The 16843-nt window shown below is 49.9% G+C and overlaps 1 protein-coding gene across 1 annotated transcript; it reads right to left on the bottom strand.

Moving 5' to 3' along the window:
• Nucleotides 1–9934: 9934 nt before the first annotated feature.
• Nucleotides 9935–16432, bottom strand: LOC149356866 (uncharacterized). The gene is made up of 2 exons (XM_089576450.1): nt 15569–16432; nt 9935–9985 (listed from the first exon to the last, which is right to left on the bottom strand). Exons 1-2 carry the CDS (start codon nt 16430–16432, stop codon nt 9935–9937), a joined length of 915 nt encoding a protein of 304 aa, XP_089432576.1.
• Between the last annotated feature and the right edge of the window lie 411 nt (nt 16433–16843).

Here is a 16843-nt window from a genome sequence, read left to right as displayed (position 1 = left end):
ACGCGTGGCGAAGGCATGCTTCCAGGAGTCCCACGTTTCGTAAGTCATACCGTAAGAGCTGTGCCAGTCCTTCGCAGCTCCTTGCAGCCGAATTGCAGCCGTCGCGAGCGTCAGTGATGAGGACCAGTGGGCCAACGCAGCAACACGCTCCACTTGCGAGATCCAAGTCTTTGCGTTTCGTTGAGCACTACCGTCGTACTCGGGGATGGCGGACGCTGTATCGTTCGTAGACTGGATCAGCACGGGCGAAGCTGGCGCTGACATTCTCGTCAATGTCTAAGTCATCTGTAGCTGCGCACGAGCGAACATAGCCACAACTTCGTTCAGGCTTGGCGTACCCTCGGGAGCTGTAGCGGCATCGTTTTCCGGTGAGGACTGAGGAGGTGTGCCGCGATCGGTCTCTGCCGGCCGTTGGTTTGCTGCCGCGGGAGGGAGCGCGGACTCCCTCATGACGTTGGGAAGCCGTTTCATGCTCAGTTCGTGTCGGCAGCTCCTGTCGTTGTTGGGCTAGAAGGCGTCGTATTTCGTCAACTTCGGCCCGCAGAATATCGATCGCAGCCGGCGCTTTCGAGTCCTGTTCTCCGTGGTCATCGCCATCTGTTCCGCCCTGGCTGGTCGCTGAGTCGGACGTGGTTGCCGGAGCCTGGAGGCGAGCGTTGTCGTCCAGAAGACGAGTCATGAGATCGTGCTTTCGGCCGGTGCACGGAAGCCCGCGGGTTCTCAACTCATCCGCCAGTAGCTGCTTCTTCAAGGCATTGAGAACGTGGCGGTCAGTCGATTTCTCAGGAGACCCGATGGATGTGGACTCAGAGCTCACCGACGGCGTTCTGCTGCGCTCCGCGATGTCCACACTTTCTTCGTGCACGGAAGGTTCCTCTGCAGATCCTGTCGGCTGCGCCATGTTAGCAAGAAGTGGCCGTATTCTTCTCGAATAAAGGAAACTGGTTTATTTAAGGATACAAGAAGTTAAGGATACCACAGTAAGATAACGGTCGTTGATACGTAGGAGGTTCGGCGGATCGGCAGAGTTGGGAGGGCTTTTCCGACGCGTCTCGTTTCGTCGGCGTCTCTCGGTCCTCTGCTGGGCCTCGCTCGAAGCATTCGTCGCTTCGTGCTGTTGCATTCTGGGCCAGCCGAGTGGGTCGCGTGCCGGCGTTCTGGGCGAGCCGAGCGGACCTGCGCCGGCGTTCTGGGCAGAGCGCTAACACATGCTTGCGCCCGCTTTCAGTGACGTGAGATGCAATTTATTTCCTGCGGTATCGAGCGCTTCTCCAGTGAGAAAGGCAAAACGGTTTTTGGAGTAAAGGTATAGCTGGCGGAGTGACAGATGCCAGACGCAGACTCAAGCCGTCATCCTGACTTCCTCATGCGCGACGAACAAGCGCTCATTCCACAATTAGATAACGATACTCGAGTGTACTCCGCTTATTCACCGAACAATGTAGCAGTCCTCTTTCAAATGAGAAGCTTTTCTCAGCTGCGGAGCGCACACCGTGGATATCCAACGCAGATAACGCCACAAATCAGGAAAATAAAAATTAACCGATCTGCAAGAGAAATCCGCAATCCGCACTTCGCGCTCCACTCATTAAACTGTCATGGACTTGTCATGACATTTCCAGAGACAACACTAGCTGCTTCTGAGAAAGCGAGCAAACTGAACTGTTTGACGTCCAAAATTACTGGTGGGTGCGGGACCGCTGGACGGGTGCTACGGGTGGACGCCTCGTCCTTTGTAGCTTATCCCTCTGTGGAGGTGCCCAGGAGGCTACCGTGGCCACATTTTTAAGAGCGTTGCCGGAGAGGCGATAGCGGCGGTGGCAGCATCCGGCGGGGCCAAGGTCTACGGCGTTCTCTAGCGCGTGCTAGCGACACTTCGTCCTCTTTCGCATTTAGCCAGCGTCTGCTGCGCAGGTCACTGCACCTTCAGCGCGGGTAGGAGGATGCATGGTGTGAGAACGGCGGGTAGGGGTTTCTCATTTTCTCATGCCACGAGCGTCGTTCTTATTGGAGCGCCCGTTCAGTTCGATCACTTGTTTCTTTTTTGAGGCTGTCTGAGAGGAAATTTTAGTGGAAAAGCAAACAGGAAAACAGGAGGGGCAGGCAAGAGAGCTTCATCGCCCGTTGTCAATGAGGGCAGAAGGCCGTCAGCAAGAACTTGCGGTGGAAGCCATCATAGAGACCACATATATCACCGTCGTCATCATCAGCAGCCTGATTATGCCCACCGCAGGACAAAGTTTTCGTCCTTATCTCTCCAATTAGCCCTGCCCTGTGCTAGCTGCAGCCAGCCTATCTCTGCAAACTTCTTAATCTATCCATCGTGGGAGGGAACAGCGCGAACAAGACGACAGACGAAGCAAGAGGACAAAAATACTAGCGCTGTCCTCTTGCTTCGTCTGTTCTCTTGTTCGCGCTGTTCCCTCCCACGATGTATTATTACAAACTCGCCCAGCTATCCATCCTTCTTCTTAATCTCATCCACCCACCTAAATTTCTGCCACTCCTTGCTACGCTTCCCTTCTCTTGGAATCTAGTCTAGGACCGTCGGTTACCTTGCCTCCCCATTACCGGCCCTGCCCAAGCCAATATCTTCCTCTTGATTTAGACAATAGGATGTCAATAACCCATATTTGAATAACACATCGCGGGCTAGTTGGTTCATCACAAGGCAGGACAGCGCAAGCTACATAAAGACAAGAAAGTCGACGAGACACACTCAGCGCTGAATAAACCTTCATTTGTAAGTCAGCGCTGTGTGTGTCTCGTCTACTTTCTTGTCCGTGTGTAGCTTGCGCTGTTCTGCCTTGTGATGAACCCATATTTGATCCCTGACCAACTCTGCCCTCTTCCTGTCTCAGCGTTTCACCTTTCACTTTTCTTTCCATGCCTTCCTGCGCTGTCCTTACCTTAGGTTGAACCCATTTCGTTGGCCTCCGCGTTTCTGCCCCATATGTAAGTACCGGTACTAAACAGCTGTTATATAATTTTCTCTTTAGGGATGTTGGTAAACGGTCTGCCATTCATGGTGTGAGATAACCTGCCAAATGCGCTCCACACCATTCTTATTCTAGTTATTTCACTCCGTGATCCGGATCTGCGGTCACTACCTGCACTAAGCAGGCATATTCTCTTACTACTTGCAACAACCCGCTACCAATTCTGAAGTGCTGTTCCCTTCCGAGAGTGTTGAACACTACTTTCGTTTTCTCCATATTAATTCTTATACCCACCGTTGTGCTTTGTCTGTCTAATACACATTGATCATGCTTTGCAGTTCATCTCCTGAGTGACTTAGGAATGGCGTCTCATCAGTGTTTCGCAGATTAATAGGCTATTCTCCATTAAATCTTATATCCAACTGTTCCCAATACAGGCCCCCTCAGTAATCCTGTAAACAGGCAGTGGATGTCAACCTCTTCCGCCTCACTTTTTCATATTCTTGTGTATTGATTCGTTATTAGCATTTGGTTATGGATCCGCTCAGCTCTGTGTATTGAAGATATCCATGGAATGACGCTATACAAATAGTAAATAAAATATAACATCATTCGCGATGTGTCTCCCTGTGTGACACCCTTTCTTATTTGAGGACTACTGTTGCTGTCCACCCGGTATAGATATCTTTCAGTATTTTTACAAAGGGCTGTTCTACGCCCTGATTCTGAAATGCCTGCGTTAATGCTGAAGTCTGTAATTAGACAAATGCCTTCTCGGAATCTTTATCTGTAAAGGCTATATATAGGCGTTTGTCATACTATGAGTACTTGTCTATCATCTGATTTATAGTGTGAATAGGATATATTGTCGAATTGCCTTTACGAAGGCCTGCCTCATGATTTGGTTGACTAAAGTCTATGGTTGTCCTGACTTTGCTAGCTATTACCTTAGTAAATACCTTAAAGTTAGCGGAGAATAAGCTGATGGGTATGTAATTTTACATATCCCTGGCTACTTCTTTACTATTGATCAAGAAGATGTTAGCGTTCTTCGAAGCTTTTCGAACGCTCAAGGTCATAAGACATTGCGTATGCAGGGCGTCTACCTTTTCTAGCATAATCTCCCCTCCGTCCTTCAACATATATGCTGTTAGTTGACCCTCTCTAGCTGCTTTCGCCCTATGCGTTGCTCCTAGAGCTTTCTCTGCTTCCTCTTTCGTTATTGGCTTCATGTCACAGAGCTATGCGCTACTGCCTCTCTCGATCTCCAGATTAATATGGCTACTGTATAGCTTTGAGAACTCTACGGCTACTTCAACTATCTTATCCGTATTGCTGAAGACATTGCCCTTTTGTCTCCTAACGAATACATCCAGGTTTTGGTATGCTTAACGTCCTCTTCACCGTTTTTAAGCTACGTCCGTTATGCTTAAAAACGCTGGCCGCGCTGCAGACACAAATACAACAACACTCTGAGGAGCTCTGCCGATCCAACTGGGAATAAATATGCGATGGCAAGGCCGGAAACCTGTCCAGCAAACGCGCAAGGTAATTCCTTCAACACCTCATTGAACCTACACGCACCAAATCAGCAACACAACACCACGTGACACGCCTCGCACACGAACACATTGGCGATCCTGACACGTTCCTAGGCACACTCAAACCACATACGGCCCTCCATGTGCCCGCACAACTCTACCGCCCAACAGAGGACAAGCCAATCTCACACTCGAGACAGAAAGCAGAAAGACAGAATCCAGATCAGCCCTCCTGATTCTCCGAACCAACTCCGCCTCTCATGGAGACCAAATCACAAACTCCATGGTCCGTAATCTGGACGACCAATCGATCACCCAAAATACGCAAAACTTCAACCAGTGCTGTCTGGAATGTAACCTCCCGCAGACCGGGCGCACGCGAACCTAATATTCATAACAAAACCTAACAAACCACTTACACTTCAACACCTTCGCCTGATTTCACTAACCTCATCCCTGGGTAAGCTTCGAGCATGTTGTGTTCACGAGACTCACAGGGCACATGGCGGACAACAATGTATACCCGCATGGCATGGTGGGATTCCACCCCATCTATCCGCAAAGGACGCAATGATGCAACTAACACACATTTTCGACCCGCTTCTTCCATGTCACACCAAGGTACTCTCAGCTCTCGACCTCTCTAAAGCTTTCAATATAATTGAACATCAGGCGATCATGACTTCCCTATCCCTAGTGACCGGGCTCAGGTGGCCTCGCATCGGGGATCCACGAAGAAGCGTATGCACTTATTCAGCGAGCGGACAAAGGCCTAAGGAGCCACACGCCAGCTCTGCCCCCCGCCCCTTCCCTCTCCAGATAACAAACACGCTACAAACTGGCAGAGACTACAGCCCCACACTCCCCTTACCCTAGCCCACTGTCATCCCTTTCCAAACACCTGCCTGCTCCCTGTACCCAGAATATTTCACCTCTTCCTTCCACATATTCTCCCTCTGCCTGGCAGACCCTCCCGCTATGCCTAGAGAATATCAAGAATTGGGAGGGCTGGGAGACTCTGCTGCGCTCTGACGACCCGGCCGTGCAGACCGTCGCCATCACCCGGGCTGCCAGTTTTATGGGCCTTAGGAACAAAACCACTCACGTGCAGTGCGGTCGTGCGGTGTCCAAGGGTGTGTCCGTATTCATTTGTAATAAAAAAGTTTTCTCTCTCTCTCTCTTGAGACCATGCTCGATTCTCCCCATATTAAACTTCCTTAGGTTGGTAACCTTGCCATTATTGATTAATTACATAGCTCTGCCTGTTCTGTCTCTGCGGTTAGAGGCCTTCATGCTTTGCCGTTCTTTTATCAAATATTTCGTCGCCACAGGTAGCTTGCTAGTATCCTGTCGAACGGTTTCCATAATGATAGCTGTGAGATTATTGTTCTCTCATTTAAAGCCGAATATCTGTTCAGCAAAAATATACTGAATTCATTCCCTTTCCCTCAAACCGCTAAGTCGGTGGGCTTCCGCCTCACTTAATTCTTCCGTTCCCTGTTTAAAGTATAGGCTAATTCAGCGCACCTATCCAATGGTCTATTTGATTTTTAGACGTGCGGAAGACACCAGTAAATAATTTTTCACCGCGAACTCTACTAAGTCTTCTGTGCTATTCGTACAGCCTAAAACCATTGTCTCTTACTGCCTGGTTCCCAATCTGCTCGACCGTGTAGAAACATCACCCTACAAGTAAGCACTGTTAAGTGTATCTGACTGATCTCCTCATAGCGAAGAAAGGATTATAAACCTTCCTATTCATACGTTTAGGGCGGGAATTTGTGGTGCATGCCGAACCCCCCCAGGCAAAAGTTATGCATTCATCTTCCCCTCTATGGGGAAGAGGCGGGCTTCAGCCGGCCGCAGTGCAATGCACCGGCCTAAACCCGGGAGCTCAGCCTTGTGTTTAGAAAAAAAATTATTTACATATGTACACATTTACAAGAACACATGACAATAAGCATGTAAGGCGAGCCAATTAAACAGGTACCATAAACATCTCTAAGTAACTAACAGGAATTGCTCGTGGACGATGTAAAACAGGATAGCATACGTACTGACAGAAGGGTGAAAAGGCAATAATTTGACATTCCAACACTTAAAAGGAAACCTTAGCGCCAGCTCAGCCTTGTTGATCACTGAGCTTCCAACACGATGTAAGTGTGACTCCGAATTCCTGCTCCCTGGGAGCCGGTCGGAAGAGTACACTATCCATTCTCAGGCGGCCGGAGCAGCTTATTCGAAAAAAATAGTATCTAAGTGTTGCGTCGTACTGAGAAAGCGGGAAAAACAGACGCACTAACCTCGATGAACAAGTCTGAAAATTGACTGCAACCTGAAACTTACAATATTTCAAGTGAAGTACCTATTAAAGTACAGTTTTAATGAAATCTGCATCGCTCGGACCGCTACGCGCTTGGGAATGCGGTGCACGATCTCCCACTATGCATTTACCCTGAGCTAGTGATCACACGTGCTATCCGCAGAGCGAAAGCCAACGTTTTGGAAAGAGGAAGAAAACTCCCTTATTACTTTGAGCAGCGAGATACCTTTTCTCCAGGGATTTTGTGTAGTAGGCTTTAGACTTTGTGTAATCGTAAGAAACGAATTTCACAAGCACCTGGGGTGCGTAGCGATGGAACAGTGGTTATAACGCTCGGCCGCTGACCCGAAAGACGTAGGTTCGATCTCGGCTGCGGCAATGAAATTTTGATGGAGGCGAAATTCTGGAGGCTCCTGAACTGTGCGATGTCAGTCAACGCTAAAGACACCCAGGTGGTGCTGGTGGTGAAATTTTATTTCCAGCGGATGTAGAAGAGAGACCCGAAGTCGCCCCCCACTTAAACGGTGGCCGCTATCCCTTGGGCAGCGGCGGCGTCTTCAGCCAGCTGGAGGAGCTTAATCTGTGTCCCCAGGTCGGGTCTGAGCAATAGAGCCTCCCAATGACCAGAGCGGTAAGGAATTGACTCGCGTGTAGGGCCTGCGGGCAGTTCCAGATCATATGATTTAGACCGGCTTCGAATTTTTGCATTTGTCTGAGTACAGTCCTTCCGAATAGAAGCTACACAATTGGGGATTTGGATAGGCGTCAGTTTTAAGTTTACGCCAGGCTTTGGCCTGTTGCTTGGAGAGCGTTTTATCTGCTAGGGGGAATCTGAGTCTTGCAAGCCTGTAGTGCTGCAGGATTTCTCTGTAAGAAAACAACTTGTCCTTGCCGGAGTATAGGGGGATGGGCTGCACGACCCAGCTCGGCGCGACAGTTCTCGAGCAACGTTATGAGCCGGCTCATTACCAGCAAGGGAGGCATGAGCAGGCATCCAGATTAGGCGAATTCACCGCGTGGGCTGATAATTTAGCAGAATCCGTGCTGCTTCTAGGGAGATGCTTCCAAACGTGTAGTTACTTATCGCCAACTTTGAGTCGCTGACAATGGTTTCTGCCTAGGATCCCGCAATGGCTAGAGCAATGGCTGTTTCTTCTCCTGCATCTGTGTGCTGAGTGCGTATAGTGCCCCCAGTTATGAGTGTACCACGTTCCGTGGTGACCACAGTTACAGCCGAAGAATCTGCTGCAGTTACATATACCATAGAGGTATCATTAAGAAAGCCTTTGCCTAATGATTTGGTTCTCTCTGCGCGATGTTCAGCGTGGAAATCTGGGTACATGTTCCGAGGTAGTGGAGGAATGACCAGAAGCTAGCGTATATGTTTGGGAAGGTTAGTCGTTGGTCCGTCTCGTCGTTTGTATGTTATGCCTAGTGTGGACAGAATGTGTCTGCCGGTTGGTGTGGCCGATAGTCGTTCGTACTGTGAGGCGGTGACCGCTTCAATAATCTCACTTAGGGTGTTTTGAAGGAAGGGACCTAACACTTTCTCAGTCGCTGTGTGCATGGGTAGCCCAACTGCCTGTTTAACGCATTTTCTGATTATGGCCTCCACTTTCTCTTTTTCAGCTGACTTGAGATGTAGGTAAGGGCATATTTATCTATGCGGCTGATCACAAAGGCTTGTACTAAACGGAGAATATTGCTTTCCCTCAAGCCCGAGTGGCGGTTACTAATGCGGCGAATGAGCCGCATAATTTGCTGCGAGGTTCCCTGAAGCTTCTGAATTACGCCGCCATTGAAGCCGTGTTCTTGTAGAATTAGGCCCAAGATTTTAATTTTGGGTACTCGAGGAATGGGGACTCCGCGAATACTGAGTTCGATGGCCGGTGGGGGTTGCGCAAGGGATCTGATTTTGCGGAATATGAGAAATTCCGATTTGGCTGGAAAGCACCGCAGCCCTCTGGGGTCTACATAGTTCCCCACGATATCGATGGCACGCTGGAGTCTCTCCTTGATTTCGGCATCACTGCCGTCGGCGGTCCACAAGGTGACATCGTCAGCATACAGGCTGTGCTGGAGTTGTGGGATCTGCGCTAATTGATGCGGAAGATTCAGCATTGCAACGTTGAAGAGAAAAGGTGACAGGACCGATCCCTGCGGGGTGCCCTTGTTGCTAAGGGGGAAGTCATGCGAGTGGAGACCTCCTTCTTTGAATGCGCCTTTCTACCTGGGGGCCGAAATTTCCGGAGACCTTCACTGAGGCATCTCTCATTGAGTGAGTCGCTTTCCGACATTAAACTCCCATAACCTATACCAAATCACAATCAGTTGCAATAAGAAACTTGTGGTCGTTGTACTCTGGCCGGTGAACGCCGGCAGCGCCGCCGCACCTCGTTGGCTATGCGCGGCTAGCAGTGCTGTTTGCATCGTCACGTGGCTCTTCGCTTCACGTATTCAGGTTTTCTAGGAGAGATGGTTTCCTCTGATAACCACCATATGCTGTGACAGGTGCATCGTACAGACGGCACCTCATTTCGCTTTCGTGTATATAGCCAGCAAAAGACGAATGGTCCACACAAGGAGCGTGCAGGAGCCGGTCACAGAGGCATCTGCCGAGGCTTTGTTCTGCGCGTTTAGCTTCTTGTCTTTGTAGGTGAGTGATGGCGAAGGTTTACATGGTCTAGGCTTGGCGTTACATTTACAAGCGCCTTGCGGTCAGATTATGCTGAAGGCTCTTGAACTGTAGGAAACGTCTCCGTCGGTTTCGCCCTCACGCAACTTCGGGAAGCTGTTCTACCAGCACTCAGCATGGTGCAACGAGGCGGGGGATGAACTGAGTGAACATTGAGTTACATTTTCGGTCTTCGATCCGTGAGCTCTCGCTGCGGGTATTCCGTGCTCATTACTTATGCTGCCACAATACCAAAAATGCATTTTATGCAATTTTAATAACAGCCGGGGGACAAAGGTTTCAATTTGAACATCAAAACAACGGTGTGTTAATGTGAAATTTTCCCGATATTATCTTGCACATCCACCTTTGACCATGCGTAAATATACTGATCTTTTTGTAGCGTGCAATCCTGTCGTAGTAGCGCCGGTATCTTACAACTTCTCTTTCCGGCGTATTAAGCATGGTCAGGAGCCAGCACTGAGCCAGCACACTGGTTGCGCAGCAGCTGCTCCAACAGATAATATAAAATTCCAAAGTTAAAAAGCAAAACAGCTCGGCAACGGGCACGACTGAAATGAATGTAAAATCTATATTACTACTCAATATATAATCAGACAAAATACAGCGCTCTCAATATCTCCGGTCTTATTTGTGTTTCTTATTTAACTCCGCACATGCGCACATCTCATAGATTTGTTTAAAAAAACGTCATGACTCGCTGCTACCACCCAATTCTGTTGCTGGTGCTGTTTATTCTTTCAACGCGTGTCCATCCACCTACTTGAACATTTCACTGGATCCATAAGACCTTCAATTTCTCCTTATGGAAGAACTATGGAGTCCGGCAGGGCCACGGAGAAAAATGCGTTGTTGAAATTCGCATGGTCTGATGTCTCGACAGCCGCTGGGTGATTCCCAAACGAAGCACTCCTTCCAACTTATTCATCTCCTATACCTGTCCACTCCAGCCTTCGTCACCGAATGCGGTGGCATCACCGCGGATGTTTTTAGGCTCCAGGATATCGTTATTGCCAGTTATCATATTGCATTGAATCACGGGGCCACACCTACCGATCTTATTTGGAACCACTTGGCGTCTTGCAAAAAAGGGCAATTCTATTCATTTCACATTCAAGATACAACGCCCACACTGCTCCTCATATTAAACAGATGGATATGCTGCCACTATAATCATTACTTGAATACAGGACTGTCTTGGCAATACACACATGCCTTAAAGACAATTACCCGTTACACTCATCGCTATTCTGTATCCCACCACTATGCACTCGCAACGCCACTCATAGAAACTTCCTTTTTCCGAAAACGAAAGATGTCTATGGAGAAAGAAGGATGGCCCATGTTGGTATTAAGCTGTGGAGCAAGCTTCCAAGTGAACTAAAACATCGTAAAACTTTTCCTGTGTCATTGAAGAAATATTATAAACAATGAGTGAAGCCAGCGTATTTTCTTTCCATGCATTTTTGTGTTTGTATGTGTTTGTGAAAGAGGCTTGGTGCTCAGAATATTGTTGCTCTATGTACCCATTTATGTCTTTCTAATTTCATGAGCTTTTATATGTATGTAATTAATTTTTGTTATGCCTGCAGTTTTTCTACTTTGAAACTGACTTGCATGGATCCCAACTATCTTTTAGCTAGGGATCTAGATGTTTTCACAAGCATGCCTTGTATGAATGTTGAAAAATAAAATTGAATCAATCGATCAATCAATCAACTCCAACAGCCTAGGCAATTCTTCTACATGTTGGCACGAACGACCTAGCTTCCGCTCTGAACGCTCTGCTTTCGAAAGGTACTGCCGGGTGCTAAAGTTTGCGGTATCTGCGATCCATGGCGGAGCTAAGCAAAACTGTACTGCTTCTCCATCAGCCATTTATAGAGCATGGTGTGGAGGCTCACTCCCAGTACTGCCGCAGCAGGCATGCTGCGATTGTAGGGTGTCAAACCGGAATTTTTTCGGGTTCGGTTCCGGTTCACGCCTTTCGTGTTCAGTTCCGGGTTCGGCTCCAGAGCGACATTGCGTTCCGGTTCGAACCGGTTCGGTCAGCTCCGAACCGGTTAGAAGGAGTTCAAGCGGGTTCAGACAAAAGCTTATGAACGTAGAAGGGTTTTAATCGACCTTATTATGTTTACTGTGCTGCGTGACGCTGATATAATAAATAAAAAATTCAAAATTTGCTCAGCGCAGAATGTTTTCACTGCACATACTTCAGCTTACTGTCAGCGGCAAAAAATATGAATTCAAGGTAAGAGCCGCGAAATAAAATGAGCTCGAAATTAGTGTAAATGAACTCTGCTACTTTAGAAATGATCTGATGAGATATATAAGGAGAAAAGCTGGTGGATTCAGCTTCAACCCTTCAGCTTGAACAGTTTTTGAGACACCTTCGCTCGAGACACCTCCCTGAAGCTCGTGTGAGTCGGAAATTTCTCCTACGCAGAATACTTACACTGGCACCCTCTGCATCACCGTACACCATTGACAGACAAAGCTTTCCTGTATCGGCAGGTGTATACACAGAAGGCACTAGTTAAAAAAACGTCGGTATGATCGGTTGGTCTGATCAAAAGCACTTCACGTCTTCGTCCACTCGTCCGGCGACACGTTGCCGGTTGGGGCAGCAACTCCAAACTTCTTGACCGAAAAAACTGATTTATTGAAGACTGGAGCAAAATACAAACACTTAGAGAAAAGGCGTTTTAAAAAATGGCTGTTGAAAGAAGGGCCGTTGAAAAGCGGCCGAGACTGGGACTCGGCGCGCTCGTCCCGCTCTTTGTTTGCAGCGGTTTTTATCCCCTCGATAATTGGGCGGAACTTTATTAAACTTGCTCTCGCCCAATTCTAACCAATACTGCTGCAGTGACACTCTACATACAAGTGGACGGAGCCGAGTGCTCGCCAGAGCCCGACTCTAGAGGCGCCAGTAAGTCCACTGCTTAGCTATTTCAGACGTCGCCGACCTTATTGATCCCCCACCCCCTTGAGAGCGGTCGTCGGCCCCTTGTGGCCCTGACAAGGCTGTTCGCGGTCTTTCTCCCCAATCCCCGCGGGCTTGGACAGCGTCCGAAGCGCGCGACGCGCTGTCATCATTGTCAACCCCTCCCGACTTCAGACGACACGGTAGGGGGGGAATTAGCTACTGGCGCCGTAGACGTCTAGCTTAGCAGCACTTTTCCGTCACCACAAAACCAACTTACCAGCCACCCCCTCCCCATCTCCGGCACACCTCCAACACGCATCTCAACAGCGTAGGTAGATATTTTATTTAGGTCACCTGCTCGACATCGCCTCGGTAATTCGCGTTATACATCCCGAAGACCTATAGCTCTGTGTCTCCAAAAATACTGAAAATTGTGGCTTCTAATCAGGACAGTGTAAAATTAAGACTTCGGCCTCTCCTGACGTCATCGCCGTCTTTATTCTGATAAAAAGCGTATGATGGAAAATGTAGGCTTGGGTAGGTTGGTAGCATTTTTTGTATGTATGGACATATTTAGCAAAAACTTCATTGCAACGTTGTGCTGTGACACTGCTGCAAGTCCTGCATTGGGCGTAGCAAAACGTAAATTAGCTACATAAATTTTTGTGACCTTTTTGGGAATTTCTTATATCTTGATAGAGTACGGTGAACCTGTAGTGAACTTTTGGTACGAAAGCACTACTTAAGGCCTGATTCTCACAGCCGGTCTCCTCTCCGGCGCGGCGGCGACGGAGTCGGCAACCGCGGCCGGAACGGAACGGATTTGTGTTCTAATCGAAAGAGCCGCCGGACACCGGTAAACCAGTTTGGGTAGGCGCTCGCTGCTCCCACGTGACTCTACGTCAGTGCCTTTTTTTTATTGTGCGCGAAAAAAAAAACGATGCTCGGCGGTGTCCGAGGGACATGCCGAAGTAGCGTTGAAAGTCGTCTGCTTGCGTTTTGGTTCGCTTGGCTCTTACCGGAGAAAAAAAAGGATGCGATCTCGCTAGCGGTGGAAAAAGTTTGAAGTTAGTTTATTAACTCTACGCAACTCCCCTGTTTTTGCAGCGAAACATCACGCGTACAGCACGAAAACAAATATATATGAGTATAGCAAGCTACTTTTAAAGCCGCTGCAGAAATGAGTGCTGCAGTCACAGTATTCAGGTTAATATGCACGAAATTGAACACATGTAGGATGACAATGAGCTCTGTTATCAATGGCTTCAGAGATTGGTCTTTATACAACCATTCAAGAATTAAGCTAGCAAAACAATTTAAACGGCTAATAAAAACAATGAGGCCTCATGAGCTAGCAACGGGGGAACGGAATTTTTTTTTCTGCTCTGATCATTATCTCCGCAGTTACCTCTCTCGCCCCTTTCTTCCCCTGGATGGTTCCCCTTTGCATCAGCCAACCCCTTCACTTCGCTTTAAACCTGGCAACAGTCTTTTCGTCCCCACTTCGTTACCCTCCCGAAAAAAAAACAAATCATTTATCGTATATCCCACGCCTAGTGCAAACACAATGCTCATTCGGAGACCCGTTTTGGCTCGAACACCTCGTATATTGCCATATGAAATAAAATTGTCATCCGCTCTCTGTTCCTCGACAGCGGCGCTTTTCGGGGCGCAAGGCGCGTGCATCTCCCGACGGAGAGTACAAATAAAAATGGCTGTGGCTCAACTTGGTTAAGCCGGGAAATCGCGAAAGCAATACCCATGGCTACGCCCTCGCTCACATGATAGTCGTGCTGTTGTGGTGCTTGTGTGAAGGTGTATACCTTGGTGCTGCTGTGGTGATCACTTGGCTAATCTATGTAGCTCGCACGTTCTCGCCGAGCCGCATACTGGGCACGTCGCTTAGCGAGTCTTGTTTCACGCTCTTCCTCTGTCTCTGTAGCTCGCCGCTCTCTTTTACGCGCATTACGACGAGCCTCCCTAGTGGTAGGCGGCATCGCCGCGAAGCAATGTTAAGGCGCTGGTGGTTGGCACAGCTACTGCTTTCTAGCGACGTGAGTCGAGCCTAAATCTCTTCAGCGTAACGCCACAATCGCGTTCCTAGCGGAGAGCGCAGGAGTTAGGCACCCGTGGTCGTGGCCGCCGCGATCTGCTCCGGCGGCGGCGCGCGCCGTTGCTCAAAAGCGCGCTTCGATCGTGGAGGCCACGCCGTGGTGGCACCGCCGCGGCTTGCGACGGCGCGAGTCGGTCGCACTTCTCTTCGGCGTGACGTCACAAAGCACCTGTTGCGCTCCTAGCGGAGAGCGCAGGCGTTGGGCGCGTGTGGTGGTGGCACCGCCGTGCCACGGCAAAGGCTGAAAGTGCAAGAAGTAAAGCTTTCGCTTCAAAAAGAGCAGGCTTTTTGTTTTTTCTCCCTGCCCGCGCACCCGCGCATCGCCGCCGCCGCCGACGACGATGATGATGATGATGATGATGATGATGTAGCCTTCCCTTTGTAACGGGCGGGCGCCTACCAAAGGTGCCCTGGCTGGATAGACACACACATAAAAACACCACTATCAAACGCGAAGCGGCAAACACACACGCAAATACCGACGAAACAGTACCGGTCTAATGTCGCACCAGCGTCCACCACTCTGTCAATCGGCGCTTCGTCGCTGCAACTGCCGCATCCGTTGTGCAGCCCTCGTTCGAAGAACGGAAACCCAGCGCCTGCGGAAACGTAGCGCCCTCGTGCGGTGGCGTTGGCAGCTTCTCGCAGAGTAGGACGATGTGCTCCGTTGTTTCGTCGTGCTCTCTGCAGGCTCTGCACTGGGTGCATTCGACTGTAGTGTCGAAGCGCTTGCGGTACACAAGCGTTGGCATGGCACCCGCGCGTGCCTCAAACAACAGGCGGCTGCCTACACTGTTGTAGAAGCTCTCAACGCAGATGTCCTGCTTGGCTGCCCGGTACACTTCCAGTGTCGACTTCCCCTCCATGGCAGCCCTCCACGCCTCTCGCTCCTGCGCATTCACTTGGGTATTAACTGTCTTGGCCCATTTCCTCGCGTTGTCGGCTTGTACTTCATTTCTGAAGAAGCCGAACTTGCGACTGAGGTGTTGGAGCCGCTTCACCCATGTAGTCCGCAGGCAGTATTGACTTACATAGTCAAAGACTTTGCGCGCCCATCGATTTTCGTGCATCAGGCGCAGCCGGCCGTCGTAGGCTATTTTGCTTCTTGCCTCGCGAGCCTCGAAGGTAGACCAACCGAGGTCTCCCTGCACTGCCTCGTTAGCCACCCGCCCATGACACCCCGGCGCCAGACGTCCCACCGCTCGTTGACCAGGCTCGAGCCATTCCCTTGTGGGTGCTGTCACGCAGATAACTGAGTTTGCAAATGACAATGCGGGCACATGAACTGCCTTCCACAGCTCGCGGACCATAACAAATCGATTGCAGCCCCATAGGCACCGCCTTCTCAATATGTTTCCCGCTCGCTGCGAAGCTTGTTTCAAGTGTTCCTCATGTTTTGCAGCATATTCTGGCTGCGTGCTGAACCTAATGCCTAGGTATCGGTATTCCGTTGCCATCTCGAGGACGTCCCCGTTTGGTAGGTGGACCGGCTGCTCGGCGTCCAGCGGCGCTGAAAAATACAGTACCGCCGACTTCTTTGAGTTGAAGCTCAGGCCAAGTGGTGCCATGGTCTCAGCGCATATGTTGATGAGAGCCTGGAGGTCCGCATTGGTCTCTGCCATTAATACTACATCATCGGCAATGACTAGGCCCGGTAATATCCATCGGTCCTTTACACCACCGCTGATGTAGCTTAGCGTGAACCCCAACTGCGCTTCCAACAGCTTGCGCTCCACCCCTGCAGCGTACAACATATACAGAAGAGGGGACAACGGGCAGCCCTGCCTCAACCCTTTCTGTACGGCCTCTGGCTCCGAGCTGACGCCGCACACTGTGGCCACCACTGTGCAGCGTGCATAGAGGCGACGAAGCACGTCGATCCAGGCGGAGGGCATTTCTAATGACTCTAGGCGTTGCATTAGAGGCTCATGTGGTACGCTGTCATACGCCTTCGCGACGTCCATAAAACAGCAGGTAAGCCCACGAGCTTCCCTTCTTGCAACCTCAATACACTGGGTGAGGACAAAAATATTATCCTCCAGCCGCCGGTCTCGACGAAAACCATTTTGGAGCTCCGTCAGATGCCCATTTTGCTCCGCCCAGCCACTCATCCGCACTTTTACGACGACAACGCTCGCCAGCGCCATCTCTTGGTCGCAGCAAGCAAGCCGCGGGTGACGTGAGGCGAGCTCGCACTATGACTGGTACGTTTTCCGTGGGGCGGGGCTCCGTCGCCGCCGCTCGACGGAAACGTAGAGCAGGACCCGGCGGCACCGGCCGCCCGATTTGGGGGGAAAACGGTCCAA

This window comes from Amblyomma mixtum, chromosome 3 (genome assembly GCF_055824585.1).
Source record: "Amblyomma mixtum isolate Tamu chromosome 3, ASM5582458v1, whole genome shotgun sequence".
NCBI lineage: Eukaryota > Metazoa > Arthropoda > Arachnida > Ixodida > Ixodidae > Amblyomma > Amblyomma mixtum.
The sequence above is the reverse complement of the archived record's forward strand: the minus strand, read 5'-3'. Positions and strand labels throughout refer to the sequence as shown.

Bases quoted from the DNA above. Each gene is read 5' to 3' on its own strand.
- LOC149356866 (XM_089576450.1), bottom strand. From the start codon at position 16,432: ATGCCCTCCGCCTGGATCGACGTGCTTCGTCGCCTCTATGCACGCTGC. The intron at 9,986-15,568 runs GTAAGTCAATAC...CTGTTGGAGCAG, and splicing joins CGCGCAAAGTCTTTGACTAT to CTGCTGCGCAACCAGTGTGC.